The 16,391-nt window shown below is 34.5% G+C and overlaps 1 protein-coding gene across 4 annotated transcripts in view; it reads left to right on the top strand.

The window, feature by feature from the left end:
• SLIT2 (slit guidance ligand 2) overlaps window positions 1-16,391 on the top strand; it is a 343,502-nt gene that overhangs the window by 201,794 nt on the left and 125,317 nt on the right. For all 4 annotated transcript variants that reach the window (XM_087864252.1, XM_045771455.2, XM_087864254.1 and 1 more), the window contains 2 exons: window positions 47-118; window positions 12,143-12,214. In XM_087864252.1, the coding sequence (XP_087720378.1) occupies window positions 47-118; window positions 12,143-12,214 (144 nt within the window). The remainder of the gene's footprint in view (window positions 1-46; window positions 119-12,142; window positions 12,215-16,391) is intronic.

Raw genomic sequence — 16,391 nt, 5'->3', positions numbered from 1 at the left:
AAATGCTATTTTATAACTCGACCTTTTCCTTCTTCGTCATTTTTAGTGATCTCAGTGAAAACCAAATTCAGGCAATTCCAAGGAAGGCTTTCCGTGGGGCAGTTGACATTAAAAATCTGTAAGTATTTTTTTTTCTAATTTATATTGTTGTTTTAAAGTTATCTATTTTCAACGTTAAATGTATATTGAATAATGTGTCAGAAAAAAAAGTGAAAGGCCTATTTATCTTTATGCTTGCTTAGGAGAGCTTGTAACAATAAGTCTTAAATTGTTTTCACAAGTTATCTGGAGAAATTCTCATGTAGAAGGTATCTTGCATCTGAAATTGTTATCAAACTCATTCTTTAAGCTTTGTGATTAATCTTGTGAAATCTCAAGAAATGATTTGATTAAAAAGTATTTACAGCATATTTTCTTCATTTTTACTGTCAATATACATCAATAACTCCCTTTTCTGTTATCAGTGTTTATTGGAAATGCAGAATACAAACTATTTTTTTTTTTTCAGAAAGAGTAGATAATATTTTCTTGTTAGGTATGCCTGGAGCCTGGAGCTATAGCTTTTTTTTTTTTTTTATCACTTTTAGATCACTGTTTTCATTACATGCCAAAAGTGTGAGAATGAGAAAATTATGTCTTTCCCTTTGTGTGACTATTTCTCTTACATATTTTCCCCTCGTATCTTTATGAAAGAATATGCGTATAGCCCTCTTTAAAAAGAAAAAAAAAAGCATGAAGTAAAGGAAACCCACGTTTCTGAATTTTTTAGTATCTTGTATAGAAGTGGGTTTCTTTGCAAATGCCTATTGCGTTGTAGACACATATCAGATTTAAGATTTCAGTGACAATCCTAATTTTGTCAATATGTATCTTTATAAATTCTAAAATACTACATAAGCCTTTGAAAATGATTGTTTTTGATTGACTGCAAATGCTAGGACATAAAGTGTTGTCCTTAGCTTTTACATTACTTTGGAATGTGGGGGGGGGGGGGGAAGCCTCTGTGTGCTGAGATTAACTATCAGGAATTCAATATTTCTTAGCTAGTGATAAACAGCACAGGCACTTTTTAAGAACTAACTTATATTCAGCATTCTCCATGGTGGGATACATTATTTTTCCAGTAGGAAGAGTGAGACAGATGTTTTCCGTCGTCAAAGAGGATGACTGTTTATAAAGTTTTGGCCTCTGCATCTTCTCCTCAGTGTGAATGATTTTTGTGTTAAATTTGTACCTTCTAAATGTACAGGTAAGGACAGAAAAATATAGACTCCTAGATATTAATGTGTAGACCACTGAAATTCTGGCCCTAGGTTTTCATGAATGCTTGTATGTTAAGAGGATTTGCTTTGCTTTCTTTTTAATCTTCCCTTGCTAGGGTTTGAGGAGGTCTTCAGGTAGATTCTGAGATGTAAGGTGTTCAAAACTACCTTTGTATACTACGTCTGGTCAGAACTATATGAAGATCCCAATACAGCACCCACTCAGTTTGCCTGTATGTACATTAAAAGGATAGTCATGGCTATAGTTGACCACTCTCTGGGAATGCCACTTGCAATCTTACAGTAGTATTATCTCTAAATCCTTAGAACAGGTGGCTTTTAATCTTCTTAGTAAAGATATTCAGGGAATCCAAGTCTATAAGTAACCCATCTTCCATATTTAAAATACATTTGAGAATAGGATATCAGTCATGATGGAATTCCTCCTTATGTCCTCTTCATTTATCCTTAAAGACGGTGATTTTAGAAGTTTAGAAATAAAAAGAAAAGTGAGATGCTAACCAGTGTGTAATGAAGAATGTGATATTGATTTAGCAGTATTTTGAAAATCTTTTTCTTCCCCCACATGCATCATTTTCCCTCCAAATTTAAAGGCAGTTAATATGTATACAGGGAGATGAGTTTAGGGCCAGAGTCTTGGAATCTCGCTGCTTACTGGATCTGTAGACATGACAAATTAGTAAACTCCATTGAGTCTTAGTTTCACTTCTGTAAAATGGATATGATAATTGCTTGGGTTTGATGTGGTTATTAGGGAAAGAAGATATGTGAAAGGCCTTTTGGTAAAATGCTATGAAATGGAATGCATTATTTCATTCTGTAAGTACTTACTAATCAATCACTAGAAGTTAGCCCTTAAAAAGGGGTAGTAAAGATTTAGGAAAGGAGAACATGAAGTGGTTTGCAATATTGGGCATGGTTAGGGTAGATCCGTATCTAGTATGGGTCAGTTGGACATGGGGCTAATAAGTGGAAAAAGAAAATACAGCAGAATGTACTAAATATACACCAGACCCTGATTTATAAACAAGATATTACATGCTGTAGGTGCTGAGGAAAGAAAGATAAAAAATATGGCTTGAGGTCACCAGGGAATTGTAGGAGAGAGTTCCTGAAAGAAAATCTAAAGGAATCTTCAAGGATGTTGATTCATGTTATGTGTTGGCGAGTCACAGCAGACAAGGGTAGATTGAGGAAGTTAGAATCTATTAAAGAATCAATACAAAGTTAGAATTGATTTCCACTATTCTCACTGCCTTCCACGTAACAATGTCAAAGGCCTTTAGAGCAATATTGAAATACCACAGTGCATTTATAGGTTTATTTAATTAATTAGGATCATAGCTAAAATTTTATAGAAGTTTACAGTTAAAATGCATGTTTCTATAATTGGAACATAGTTCAAACTACATTGTTCCAAAAAAAACAAAAATAGTTTCATGGGGCTTTGTATGAAGATTAGTTTTACCGTTAAAAGTTAAGAAGATGCCTGGTAAAAATAAGTCAGAATTGAGGGTAAATTTTAATTCATATTATTATTAAAGGTAACTATCAGTCATCAAGTAACAACTCAATAAAAGTCCATAAATATTAGTATTAACATTATTAATATTCAACATGGGAAGGAGAGGTACAGTACTCTGTCCTATTTATCATTCTACTGTATGCATTTACAACTTGGATAATCCTGCATGGTGGATGGCTACTGTTCTAATTCATTCAGAGAAGAAAAGAGAAAAAAGATGGGGCGCCTGGGAGGCACAGTCGTTAAGCATCTGCCTTCGGCTCAGGGCATGATCCCCGCGTTGTGGGATGGAGCCCCACATCAGGCTCCTCCACTTGAAGCCTGCTTCTTCCTCTCCCACTCCCCCTGCTTGTGTTCCCTCTCTCGCTGGCTGTCTCTCTCTGTCAAATAAATAAATAAAATCTTTAAAAAAAAAAGAGAGAGAGAAATGAAGTCTAGATAGAAGAAATATGTTCCTTAGCTGCGTTACTACGATACGACGATATTTTGTATAGAGCTGTCTAAATGCCCCATCTGATGCCCTGTAACAGGTTTATTGGATTTACCACATTCAGGCCTTATTCGGAGCAAATTCTAGTTATCAGAAGATTTTCACTGGAAGCACTTACTCTAACCTTGTGGATTGGCTAAATACACTCAAGGCAGCATCTTGACAATATGAATTTGATGCTGTGAAAATTTTGCAAATTAGCAGATCTTACTCCTCTTCCTCCAGGCAAGCCACACTAAAACAATTCTAGGCAGATGGACATTTATCTTGCTCTTAAACATCTCCAAGGAGGAATTCCCAGAATTTTTTGGCTTATTGCTATTAACTTCTTAACTGGAATAAAACCCTATATATTTTATTTTGTTACCGAATTTTCTCCAGCTTCAATATAAATCACTTTCTTTTTCCTGACATTTTAGATGGTGAGATCTGAGAATAACAAGATCATGTTAAATACCAGCTAAATTATAGTGTTTATAATAGTCACTGGCAGCACTTTTCCATAGTATTTACATCTGTTTTTAAATTCCCCACTCAAGTATGAATTAAACTATTGATGCCATATTATTACCAACTGATGCCTCACCAAAATGATAATCAATGTTTATATGATTTTTCCTTATAAACTTTCTATATGTGTTTAATTTATTGAAACACTGATGCAGTAAAACCTTGTTGCCTTCTGATCAAATTTTGAATGAAGACATGTTATATTATTTAAACAATTTTGTTTACAAGTATCTGTGAGGTATTTCCATTAATTGAATAATTTAGGAGAATATTTAAATTAAGCCTTGCTTTATTGCTTGGACTTGTGAGCTTATTCTCTTTTCCAAGTCTCTTGAAAACATTCCTAGTTATAATTATCCCAAGTTTTAAGCAAAAAAAAATTGTACAAATATATGAACTTAAAAATTCAATAGATTGCTAGTTGCTATTCGTATCATAAAAGTAAATTTAACATATTTTTAGTTTCTTTAGTGAGCGCAACATAAACACTTAAAACAGTTAAATTCCAACATACATTATTTTAGATATACTTGTAATCACACCTGCTTTTTTCTTCTTTCATTTTGCAGTATGCCCTCAAAATGTACTCTGTGTTCCAGTCAAACTGTAATGTTTATTGTCTTTATAAAATACATGTCTTTCCATTTGCTTGTATATCCAGTTCCCTTAACCCTAAATGAGTTGTACCCACACCTTTTTAGGAAAACTGCCTCTAAAAAACAGGTTAGGGAAAATATTTATATTTATCCTTTTAAAAAAATATTTAAATTCAATTTGTTACCATATAGTGTATTATTAGTTTCAGGGGTGGCATTTAGTGATCATCAGTCGCATGTTACACCCAGTGCTCATTACATCAAGTGCCCTCCTTACTGCCCATCACCCAATTACCCCATCCCCCCCACCTCTCCTCTAGCAACACTTGGTGTGTTTCCTAGAGTTAAGAGTCTCTTATGGTTTGCCACCCTCTCTGTTTTCATCTTATTCTATTTTTCCTTTTTTAACATATATTAAATTATAGACAAGCGTCAGATTATAAGATGATTTAGCTTTGTTTTCTTTGAGCAAGGCATCATATTATTTGGGAAACAAACATCTATGGCCATGACTTTGTAGGAAACAAAGCATTCAATTTGGGTTGCAATGATTATTGGCAATAAGATTTGGCAAATGGTAAAGACAGAGTTAATCTATATGTTGTCATATAGCTATATTTATATTATTTAGAAATGTCATTTTTTTTTCCTGGAACTCTGTCATCTTCAATTTATTTTATTGATGGATCCATTAAAACCCATAGAAGGAAAATCCACCATTCTAAACTAGGGACACAGAAAGTCTTCTGTATTTTACTTCATTTTTTACACTTCTCTAGTTTTAAATACCTCTCCACTGGATACTTAATAACAACAAGGGAACAAGTGTTGCTCACATATTATAGAAACAATATGTAACAATTAGAAGAGTATATTATATATTTTACCTTGCAAATGCAAGACTTATTTTAACTTTGTCCTATAAATTGTCATAATTGCAAATGATCTGTTGTAATCAGGTAGTTTTCATGTTTAGTTCATTGTATTTACCATACTTATATACTTAGTTTATTATCATAAAAATAAAATTCATTGATATCAAATTTAAATTGTATCTTTTGGTTCCCCTAGCTCCGTAGAATGTTTTCAGTAAACCTGAGGCTGAAGAGACTTTGAAGGGGAGATTGGTTTCTCACTCAAGGGGCCTGCTACCGTTCGAGTTAGATTAAATGCCACAGGTCTTCAGTGGGACGTAGAACCTTCTGAACAAACCTGTAGAGATGGCTCTTCATTTAGATAGTAAGGAACTTAAGTTTCATTTCAAAGAACAGAGCTCCTCTTAACATCCAGAATGTTGTCTGTAGACATAGGGATAAACAACAGTTGTCTGGGTACTCAGCAGATGCTCTCAGTACCATGGGAACTGTCCATGGTCCTGTAACCTGACTGGTTTGCACTCACTGTAAAAGTATCCTGAATTGTAATAATTCCTAACAACTATGATCAAGTTCGCTACGACAACCTCTCCAACTTTTCATTTTGCTCTGTCTGCAGGTTGCCTTAGCATTTTCTTCAATGATATCATTCTATTATGTGAAAATGAATCTATATAACATATCTTCATAAACACTTTCCAAAACAAAATAAAACAAACAAACAAACAAACAAACAAAACCACACAAGACTATCTGATTGAGTAATTGGGAATCCAACTCACATATGTATAAAAAAGAATTGGCGTGATCTTTCTATGGCTGCCGTGTTGTCCTTGAGATAGAACAGATCTTTCGTTTTCTTGCTTCCCCAACCCTGAACAGGCACACTTTGCTACCTCTGAACTATTACTGTCTTCTACTAATTGAATTTTGATCCAGTCTATATTCTCATTAGATAATTTTAACAGTGAAGACAGATTTGTTTTTATAAAGCAGTGTTTTTTAATCCTATCACTCCCTGTCTCAAAAATCATTCAGTTTATTAAAAACAACAACACTTTGTTTTGGCCCTATGGCAAAGCCTTGGGGATATAGCAGAATATTGTCATAGTTTTGTAGGTTCTGAAGAATGTAGACTCTTTCCTGAGAGAACAGTGGCTTTTATTGAATAGCATGCTCTCTTTAGATATTCTGCCTAGTCCTAACATCCTGACATCCACCCAGGCTCCCAGCCCCCTCTCCCAGTGAATCTGCACACAAGCTCTTTGCTCAAGCCATAATGGCCTCTCTCTTGCAGACATTCACTGTGAACATTGTAGAGCCTCTGCTCACAATTGTTCCTGATTGGGTCTTTTCCCTCCGCAGGGAATACCCACTTTTATTTTCTGTCTTTCTGGATTCCAGCTGTTTTGTAAGGTTCAGGTTTTTTCCTTCCTCACACAAGAGTACCTCAGCCTAGGGTAATCTGTTCCTTCCCTGACATTCTATAGCATTCTTTATATGCTGACTGCGTCTTTGAAATTTGGCCATCAGAGATTGAGCTGAAGCTTTCATTTGCAGAATGAATAGCTCCTGAATCTCTTTCCCTGGACACTTCCTATCGAGTGGGGGCTTTGGCAATACAAAGATTTAAATTTGAATCAAGATTTCACTACATATTTACTACCTACTTTGGATAAGTTATTAAACTTCTGTGAGCTTCATATTCTTTTCTGTAAAATCAGAATGATGAGAACATTTACCTTTTCAAGTTATTGTGAGGAATAATGAGATAGCATATCTACAGACCCTGCCATTTGCTATGCTTTCAATAAATGTAAGCAATTGTTATTGTCAGTTTCAGTTTCTACCACCTTTGACTGGTTTACAAGAGCTACTAGAATGTGAAGGGCTACTTAGTTGTTGTTCCTCCATTTTCTGGTACCATGTCTCTTAGAGCTTACCTTTTGCTTTTCCCTAATAAGTTAGCAAGTGGTATAACTTTATACCATATATCATTCCAATAAAAACTGAGATTCTTTATTCCTGTGCAAAAAAACAAAAACAACAAAAAACCCACAGCATTTTGCTTGAAAGATTGCAAAAGGGCTAAATTCTCAAATAAATTATTTTGCATTCCTCAGGGGATAGTCCTTACTTTGTTTTATTCACAAATACCTGGGTTCACAGAGATGTGCTTTTATGCTGAGGTTAAATGACATGGTTGCTGAAACTTCGGCCTAGGTTGTTCATTCATATGGGTCAATTTATATTATTCTTATGTTCTCTATCTATTATAACTTAAATCTTGTACTGCTTCTTAAAAAGAGTCATTATTGGCATAAGATGTGTATATGTAGGCACTCATATTGACTTGAATTTTATACACATGGGGGAAGAAGTTGAACAGATCATTCCCATATCCTTAACAACATTTTTTTCTCCCATTTGATATATATGTTTTATCAGGGTTCTTTCCAAATGGCAAAATGTTGTTACCCCCTCCTATTGATTTGAATCACTTTGATATATTATTTTAAGTCAACTAAGCTTTTGAAGTTTGCCATTTATAGTAATATGAATATGAACTAAACTTCTATTTCTAGTACCTAAAAAAACCCTGGACAACTGGAGCATAGTTATAATACTTTGGCTGAAATACTGAGAGACTCTATCTGGCTTTAAAGTTATTTTTTAAAGATTTTATTTATTTATTTATTTATTTATTTATTTGACAGAGAGAGAAAGCCAGCGAGAGAGGGGACACAAGCAGGGGGAGTGGGAGAGGAAGAAGCAGGCTCATAGTGGAGAAGCCTGCTGTGGGGCTCGATCCCAGAATGCTGGGATCACGCCCTGAGCCGAAGGCAGACGCTTAACGACTGCGCCACCCAGGCACCCCTGTTAAAGACTTTTTATGTTCAGTATTGTTTCAGAGTTAAGTAAATTTTATGGTGTTCTAATACTTACAAAAAGAAAATCAGTTGGTAATAAGATCTTATTACTTGGATGCTGCAGTGCATATATATATATACATATATATATTTTTTTCTGAGTGCAATATGAATTTTCTATGGGTAAGGACAAAACCAAATGAAGTTAATGCAAGAAGGTGAGTTTTATATATGTAATTCAAACACAGTATGTATCCAAATTTTAATAACTGAAAACAGGAAATCCCAGAAAAAAACGTAAAAAGTAACAGAATGCAGTATCTCTGGTTATATTTCATGATGCCAAGTAAGCTAATGTTCAGCCTTTCTGTTACTTAATATGCCTGTTTATAAAATTTATATTTAGCAGCATTATATATTATTTCTCATGCCTAGAATTAATCAAAATCTGAAACTAGGCTAAATCATTTTTTGTGTTAAAGAAAATCAGATCTGCTTTAGAAACTTCATGTGTGCAAGGCTCAGAGTAACACCTCTTGATAGAGAGATGCTGCGTTATCAAAGACTGAATTTACCAGGTCTAGGAAAAATTAAAGCGAGCAATCTATGTTATTCTAGAACACTGTAAGAGAAATAGTGACCAATGAAAAGAGAATCATAGAATGTTAATGCTAAAAGACATCTTGAAGGTTTCTATTCTTTTTAACATCATCATTTTCATGAAATTAAAGATAAAGCACTTGCTTCAGAGTGCACCTTTACAAGCTAGGACAGTGAAGGATCAGATAGAGATGGAATTTGGAATTCGATCAGAAACAGAGGAGATTGGAGGTAGGAAACATAGAAGAGAAGCCACAAAATTTGTGCTAAGGATATGTTGGCTGAAGGTCTAAAAGAAATCTCCGATAATACTATCTATGCCATTCTTTCTTTCCAGAAAATAAATGCTAGCTTGCTTCCCTGTGGGATGTGACCCCTGTACCAGGAAGGGATCCTGAAGCTGTCCCTAATGTATCTTAGTGCCCTTATTATCCAAAGATCAACAAATTTACCCTATGTTTGGCTGAATAATTGTAATACTACTTTTTGAAAAAGTGAAAAAAAAAAACCCTCTCCTCTTACTAATGCCTTAATTCAGAATAATTTCATTGCACAATTGGAAATCACATCTAAACAGAATCAGTCTGTCACTAAATGCATGGCTGAGAACAGATCCTTTCCTGTTTAGAAAGCAGAATTTCCCAGGCTTGGAAAGGTGGTAGAGAAGGAAGTGAACTAAATGAGAGAAACAAGGTGCAGAAAAATAGTCCAGAATCCCTGAAATAAAGTATGCTTTTGCATGGTTTTGACGCTCTTTATCTTGAATCATATACAGACAAATGGAGGTTTGTGCAGAGAGATTTTCTCATGAGCAGTCAAAGCAGGCACGACACTTTGCTTCAACATTTCTTTCAATATAACGAAATCCACCAGTTGATGAAAAAATTATTCATTTTGATTGTCCTTTCATACAAGGAACTTCATACAATACCTTCATTTTCAGAAGATTGATAGCCTGAGACATGTTGGCATTCGGAAAACTTTTAAGGAAAACTTTGGTCCTATGAGAGCCAAATATTCTTAATGCTTTAGCACCAAGAAGGACTTAGATTTCTGTTAAGAATCAGAAGAAGCATGTAACTACGAGCAATGTTGAAGAGGGATGAAATTACCAAAGTTTACAGCAATGTCTCAACTTCTGGTGGTATAGGGAAAGTAATCTGCTTTCCAGTCCCTGTAGAACAAGATTTGCTTGAGTGCTTTCTGGCATGTTAGGGCTTCCCCTTTGTGTATAGTATGCATGATTTAAAAGAAGCAGTGTCAGCACTGATTTATACATTGACAGCTAAGGATAATAAGATATGGGCAAACATACAGCTCACCCTTTTACAGATTAACCTGGAGACTGCATTAGGCAAATTTGATAGCATTAAAAGATTTTGCCAATTTGTCTGGAAACAATTTCTCTTTTGTAGTGTGTCAAGGGTAACACTTCATGCCATTGTACTAATTTAAATGGCTTTGATAAATTGTTCAAGAGGTTAGAGAATAGTAGTGTAGATATATATTTAGCACTTTAAAATAAAAAGGCTGTTAACTTAATTGTTAAATGAATTTAATCTGTAAAAATCAAAAGTGCTCAAGAATGTAAGTGTTTTCTTGGAACCACAGCAGCCATATTACATCATGAAGCTTTAAAAGTCTTCTTAGAAAATAAAATTATCCTTCTGCATTACTTCCTAATAAGTAGAAATGCTTTAAGCTATTACAGTAGCATGGATGGTACCTATTATTTGGGGAAAGCCTTAGTTTATAAAAGCAATAAAACCATATCTTCTCCAGAGTTGGCCTTTTTTTTGTGTTGCATGTCCTAGATTGTACCATTTGCATGACATCAAGGTAGTCTGTGTCCCCTAGAGACCTTCTTAAAAATGAGATGTATATTTCATGAGACATTCTCTATGTACATAATTTCTAAAGTAAGGATTTTGAAGAGGCCCCTCTGAAAGTCACTGGATTAAATCATTGCACCTTAATTCAGTAGCCTTGTGAAAGAAACAGCTATTTTATGGGAATGTTGAAACAATTCTTTAAGAACACACCTCAAACGTGAATTGGCCCTTTCGGTGAATTTCGCACTTGAAATGAGGACAAGATTCATTTGTATTATGATCATAGTCTTAGCTCTGTACATCTGTATTCCCTCCCAGTGCATGGAGAACTGACAACTCACCTGACTATTTCATCAAACATTTTGTTTCTGTCTCAAGTGAAGCATTAAAATACTTTTCTTTACTGGAATAATAATATTGCTAAGCATCAAGCTGCTAGACTTAAATGACAACGGCTTATTTGTTGAAAAAAGAATTTAAAATAAAATAAACATAGGACAGATGGGATTTAGTACTTAGCTGTGTATTTCAACCAAATAAATGCCTTAGCATGGATAAAGGAAATTTTAATTCCAAAATCAGGGGCAGGAAAAAACTGACTTAACCAAGTTTGGAGTAACTTTGTCTTTTCATCTTTGAATTATAACAAATGAGTACTCAAACTCCAAGAGAAGATTCATTTGTTTGCGTTTTGTACTATTTAGAAGGAACTGATAAAGCTTTTAAACTTATTACCATCGATACATGTAGTGTTTCAATGATGTTGCTGCAGTATGCGTTCTTTGCATTTGCAGCTAAAATTCGCATCTTTGAGAAGAACAAAAAGACAGATGAATTTCTTAATACTCTATTACCTATTTTCTGGAAATTTGGGGAGTTTCTTAACTGGACAGTATGCTGTATTTACAGTGTAGAGAATTCACATATAATGACACACGGTGCAAATCAGGGAAATAGTGGAGCTGAATGCAGAAAACGGCTTGCTTTCTAAAGTGTATTCCTGTTTGGGAATAGCAGGGAGGTCTGTGGGACCTCATTTCTCTCTCTCGATTGGGAGTTCTCGAAGGAAAACTGCTTTTAAAAAAAGGAAACCTAAAAGTAGTCTTGCTCTTTCTTGCCAAGGATAGTGAAATTAACATGCAGCTGGGCTTCTCTGATAAATGGATTCTGTTAGGTCACTGAGGGGGTGCATGTGACATTAAGTGATTTAGAGTCCTTTACCTTAATGAAATTGTTTCAGCAAGATGACGCTGAAAGCTCTTAATGGATAGCTTTTCTTGATGTAATGAAATTGCATTCCTATGGCATTTAATATAAGGTGCAGTTATTATTTACTGGAGCTTTCCAAGGGCTGCTATTTGCACGGACAGTTCCGAACAAAAAGAGATCTCAGTAGCGGCACCGAGGCCAGAATGGCTTGTGACATTCTTAAGCAGATGAGTGTATTCGTGAGAGCATTTCAGTAGCTCGCCAGGGCTTCCAAGACCCTTCAGGAGACTTCCTTTCACCCAACCGTGCTAGTCTTCAGCCTTTTACATATATTCTTCTAATCTGTTTACAGGCAACTGGATTACAACCAGATCAGCTGTATTGAAGATGGGGCATTTAGGGCTCTGCGGGACCTGGAAGTGCTGTAAGTGTTGCTTCTTTCTCTTACTCTTCTGAACGGGAGCTTTGTGTCTGGGGAGCGCTGATGTGGGAGCATATCTGCTAGCTCAAAACCTTGTGTCAAAATGGTCTCTTATAAAGATACTTACATAACTCCTGGGGAATACACAGGAGACTTGAAATGTGTGTGCACACCACCATGGGTATCATTTCTGTATGTTTAGGTAAAAATGTCTATTGAAGAAGGACATTCAGATGTTCACAATACTGTTCTTGACGTGTTTCTCCTTATAACACAATATTCTCAGTCACAGGATCTGTGAGAATTCCTAGAATTGCTAAATATTAAGATAAAATCAGTTGTGTTGGAAAAATGACAACAAAAAAAATAGACCTCTTTAGTCGCTGATAAGTTGGAATATTTTACAGGTACCATGCAATGGAAAGACATTTTCTCATTTTAAGATGTCATTTTTAACGGGATAAAGCATTTATTGAAAGGTGATTTTGTGATCTCCTTCCCAATTTTAAGAACCTGCCCATTGGGTCCATTTTAAAGTCTTCACTACTGACTTAGTAAAGCACAGCATGCAGATCTGAATTGTAATTGGCATCCTCTCCTTTCCTTGCTGGGTAGACATGGCTGACAAAATGGTTAGAGGCAACTGAGTAATCTCTACAGATCTTTGACTTGGTAAAATAATTGTGATGAAATTATTCTGATGAAAAATAATTTTAATATAAACTGGAGTAACTAAAGTGTTTGAAGTTGCCTGTACATTTCTGGGATTTTTTTTTCCAGCCAGAGATTCACAAGTCTAGCTTTTAAAATACATTTGCAGATTTCTCCCCCAAATAAAATATTTTTCTCTGCTATAATTCTTCCCTGACTAAATTTATTCAGAATCCAAAATTGAGTTAAATGTGAACAGGTTTTGAATTTTTAGTCCATGTGGTAAAAGTTATCCAGGAATCATGAAATCCTCCCGAAAAAAAAAGATTCCATTACTTTATAAATTGAGTTTGAGGAACAGAATGTAATTCTGAAAAAAGTTTGATGTTTCGACAAAATAGCTCATTTTAGCAATATTTTCTATATGATTTTGATTTTAATTTTCAAGTAAATGCATAGAATTTCTAGCTGCATCATGTGCAAAGTTACTAATTATTTTTAAGGACCTAACATAAGAATTCGTTGATTGAGATAATTTGTTATAAGAATATATGCTGTTGTCTATCCACATGAGAAGTCACCTTTATTTCTGTTGATAACAGTCTAACTTTTTCTCCAAGAAAAACATTCAAAGTGCTTATCATACACAGTGTAGTTATAAGGCCACTTTTTATTTGTGTCCTAGACCCATTCAGATACAAAGCTCACTGCTGCTATTTCGGAGTCAGAATAATTAGGCTGCAACTATGATTTCATGGTAGTAGTCTGATGACAAAACCACCGTCAATGTCATAAACTTGGTATATGAAGAGACTACCATGGGTGTTACTTAGTTGAACAGAGCTGATCAAGCCAAAAATGTGTTACTAAGTCAGTGCATCTAACTAGGAGTAGAAATAACACCAAAAATTTTACGGAAAATTTGCTAAATATTTTAGGTGGACTAAAATCCCATAAAGTACTTTGTTGTTAATTAAAAGAGCTTAAATACTTATTAGATATGAAATAATTCATATACAAAATATATTGAATATATATTGGGTGTATATAAGTGTGCATATAGAGAGAGAGCGAGAGAGAGAGGAAGATACGCATACACACACACAGTACCCGCTCTGTGCCGAGCGCTGTGCTAGACACTGAAAACTCTTTACCCACAAATACAATAACTGTTCATTTGATTCATCTGCTTATTTGTTCTAAAGTAATATCACCGTTTTTAGGAGAGTAAGTTCATGAAAACACAATCACCACATACATTGTGTTTGGCATGTTAGCAAAATATCTAAAAGGTGACTTGAAACTACTATTTTGAAACACAGCAAAGAATGAAAAATGTCTTATGATTCATGGAGTTAAAATCTAAATCCACAGTGTTAGGAACTCTTTTGAGGACCTTAATATATAGGTTTCAAAGAGATATTTAATGATCAGAACTTGCTATAAAGAAATAATTAAAATGAGTACATGATACAAGAAAATGTGAATTTCTTTAGAAATGACTTAAATATTTTATATCAAAACTTGATAGTCAAGCAGACATTCTTTTAACATGTGTGAATTTTTTAAATCCACATAGTTCATACAACCTTTAAAGAAATTAAGTGATGAAAAATTTAAGGCTAATTGGATAAAGTTAGACTGGGATTTATCAAGCCCAAATCTCTTGCTGAGTAAATCAAAAGTTCTTGTGTTGTAAACTTTTTTATAGAAGTTTCCAGAAAGAAAGTTGTCTGTTTTGCTATTTTTACCGTGTATGACTCTTTACAGTGCTTCTTCTTATGTGGAACTAATGAAGGATTAATTGATTTGCAAATCACCTTAAATTTAAAGTCCCAATGTTTCAAGTTTTTGTTGTGTTTTTTTTTTTAATTCTGGGTCCGTGAGCCATTCGTGAATGTATGATTACACTGAGGCAAAACAGGAGAAGATGAAAGTAATCATCCTGGGCCACTGATGAAAATTTGTTAAATTAAGATATATATTAGGGCAGAGAGAGTGAATAAAGTTTTTAAGAAGGAAAAGTCCAGGTAAATGAAAGCAGGCGGAGGCAGTTTATCACTTGTATATTGATGGAAACCAGGCAAATTGTGGAATTCTGATTGACGTGATTCAGAAATGTTTATTTAAAAAAATGTTTATCTTTTTAATATGAAGATACAATCTCAAAAATAACATTGGAAACTAAATCTAGATCAATGTTTTCTGTTTCTTTGGACAGCAGATTCAGAAATGAAATATATTCCTTAAGTTGCTAGCTTTGTATGTTTTTTTTTCCTTTTTCCATAAAATAGGCATAATTTTATTTAATTGAGATGTAGAGATTCGTAGCCATAAAATTTCAGACTCTCTGCCAAATACCGTGCTGAGCACTAAGGGAATAAGAAAAGAATAAATCAAGATCTAAGTCTGAGAGGACCTACATGATTACCAAGACTCACATTTTGTGTTTACACATAAAGATATCCTTTGTACAAGAAAATATTCTCATTACAAAGAGAAAATCTTGAGGTTGATCATAGAAATACACTTTCATATAGGAGAAAGTGTTCTCAAATAAAGAAGGACGATAGATAAATTTGTATTATTTCAGAGGAGGAATTGATCATGACCATAGCATATACATGACACCAGACATAATTAACACATACTTATTATTAATTTTAAAATAACTTAATTTCATTGGTTCCACATACTGCTCCATTACCAGACATGAATATCAGTATTGTTTTGCCAGCATCAATACTGAACAAAAAATACTGAGATAATTTATTTCTTCAGTTGTGTTATGCAAAGTAACATTTTGAGAAAAGACTCCAAGCTTATAGGCATCAATTTCAGCATTCAATCAAAGCTCTCTTTTGTGTGGAATCATAAGAAATTATAGTTCAAAATTAATGCATGTCTGCTGCATGTGAATTACTTTAAAAAAAATGTTATCCCTCAAGTCACATTTCAGTATGTTATGTACGCTAAAGATTTTAGCCATATAAAGTCAGCATAAATTTTGAGGGTGGGAAAAGGGGTCATTTGAAAGCAAATCCCTTTGAGAAGTGAAACCTTTTAGTTCAAACATCAGGATATATTTTAATGGCGTTTGAAAAAAAAAATCTCATTTCACTTGAGTACAGAAAAATGCTACAGGCTTTTAGATAACATGAACCAACCAATTCGGTGCTTTATAGGGTCCTTCATAAAGTGGGTTTTTTTTTTTTCTTATGCAACTTAATTCAAATCGCTTGGATTAGTCCTTCTATCATTCAATACATTGCAAAGCTGCGTAGGAAAGAAAGTCGGCGTGTTCCAGATCTGTAGCCGCTGTGCCCTGCTTCACCGAGAAGTTTAAGTGCCCCTGAACACCCCGAATCACACCATTAACAACTGCAGCTTCCAGCTGGCCAAAAGTGGCCTTGCAAATGTATCTCGCTCAGTCCAAATGACTCAGTTCACGGACTCTTTGAAATATCTGAATTAGTTGCCAGTATTTAAAAGTTGGGAGGATAGAGGCGAAATTTTCCATTTCTGGCTT

Source organism: Ursus americanus, chromosome 8 (assembly GCF_024610735.1).
Source record: "Ursus americanus isolate L20-20 chromosome 8, mUrsAme1.1.p, whole genome shotgun sequence".
In the NCBI taxonomy this organism is placed as follows: domain Eukaryota; kingdom Metazoa; phylum Chordata; class Mammalia; order Carnivora; family Ursidae; genus Ursus; species Ursus americanus.
This window is presented reverse-complemented; position numbering and strand designations above follow the sequence as displayed.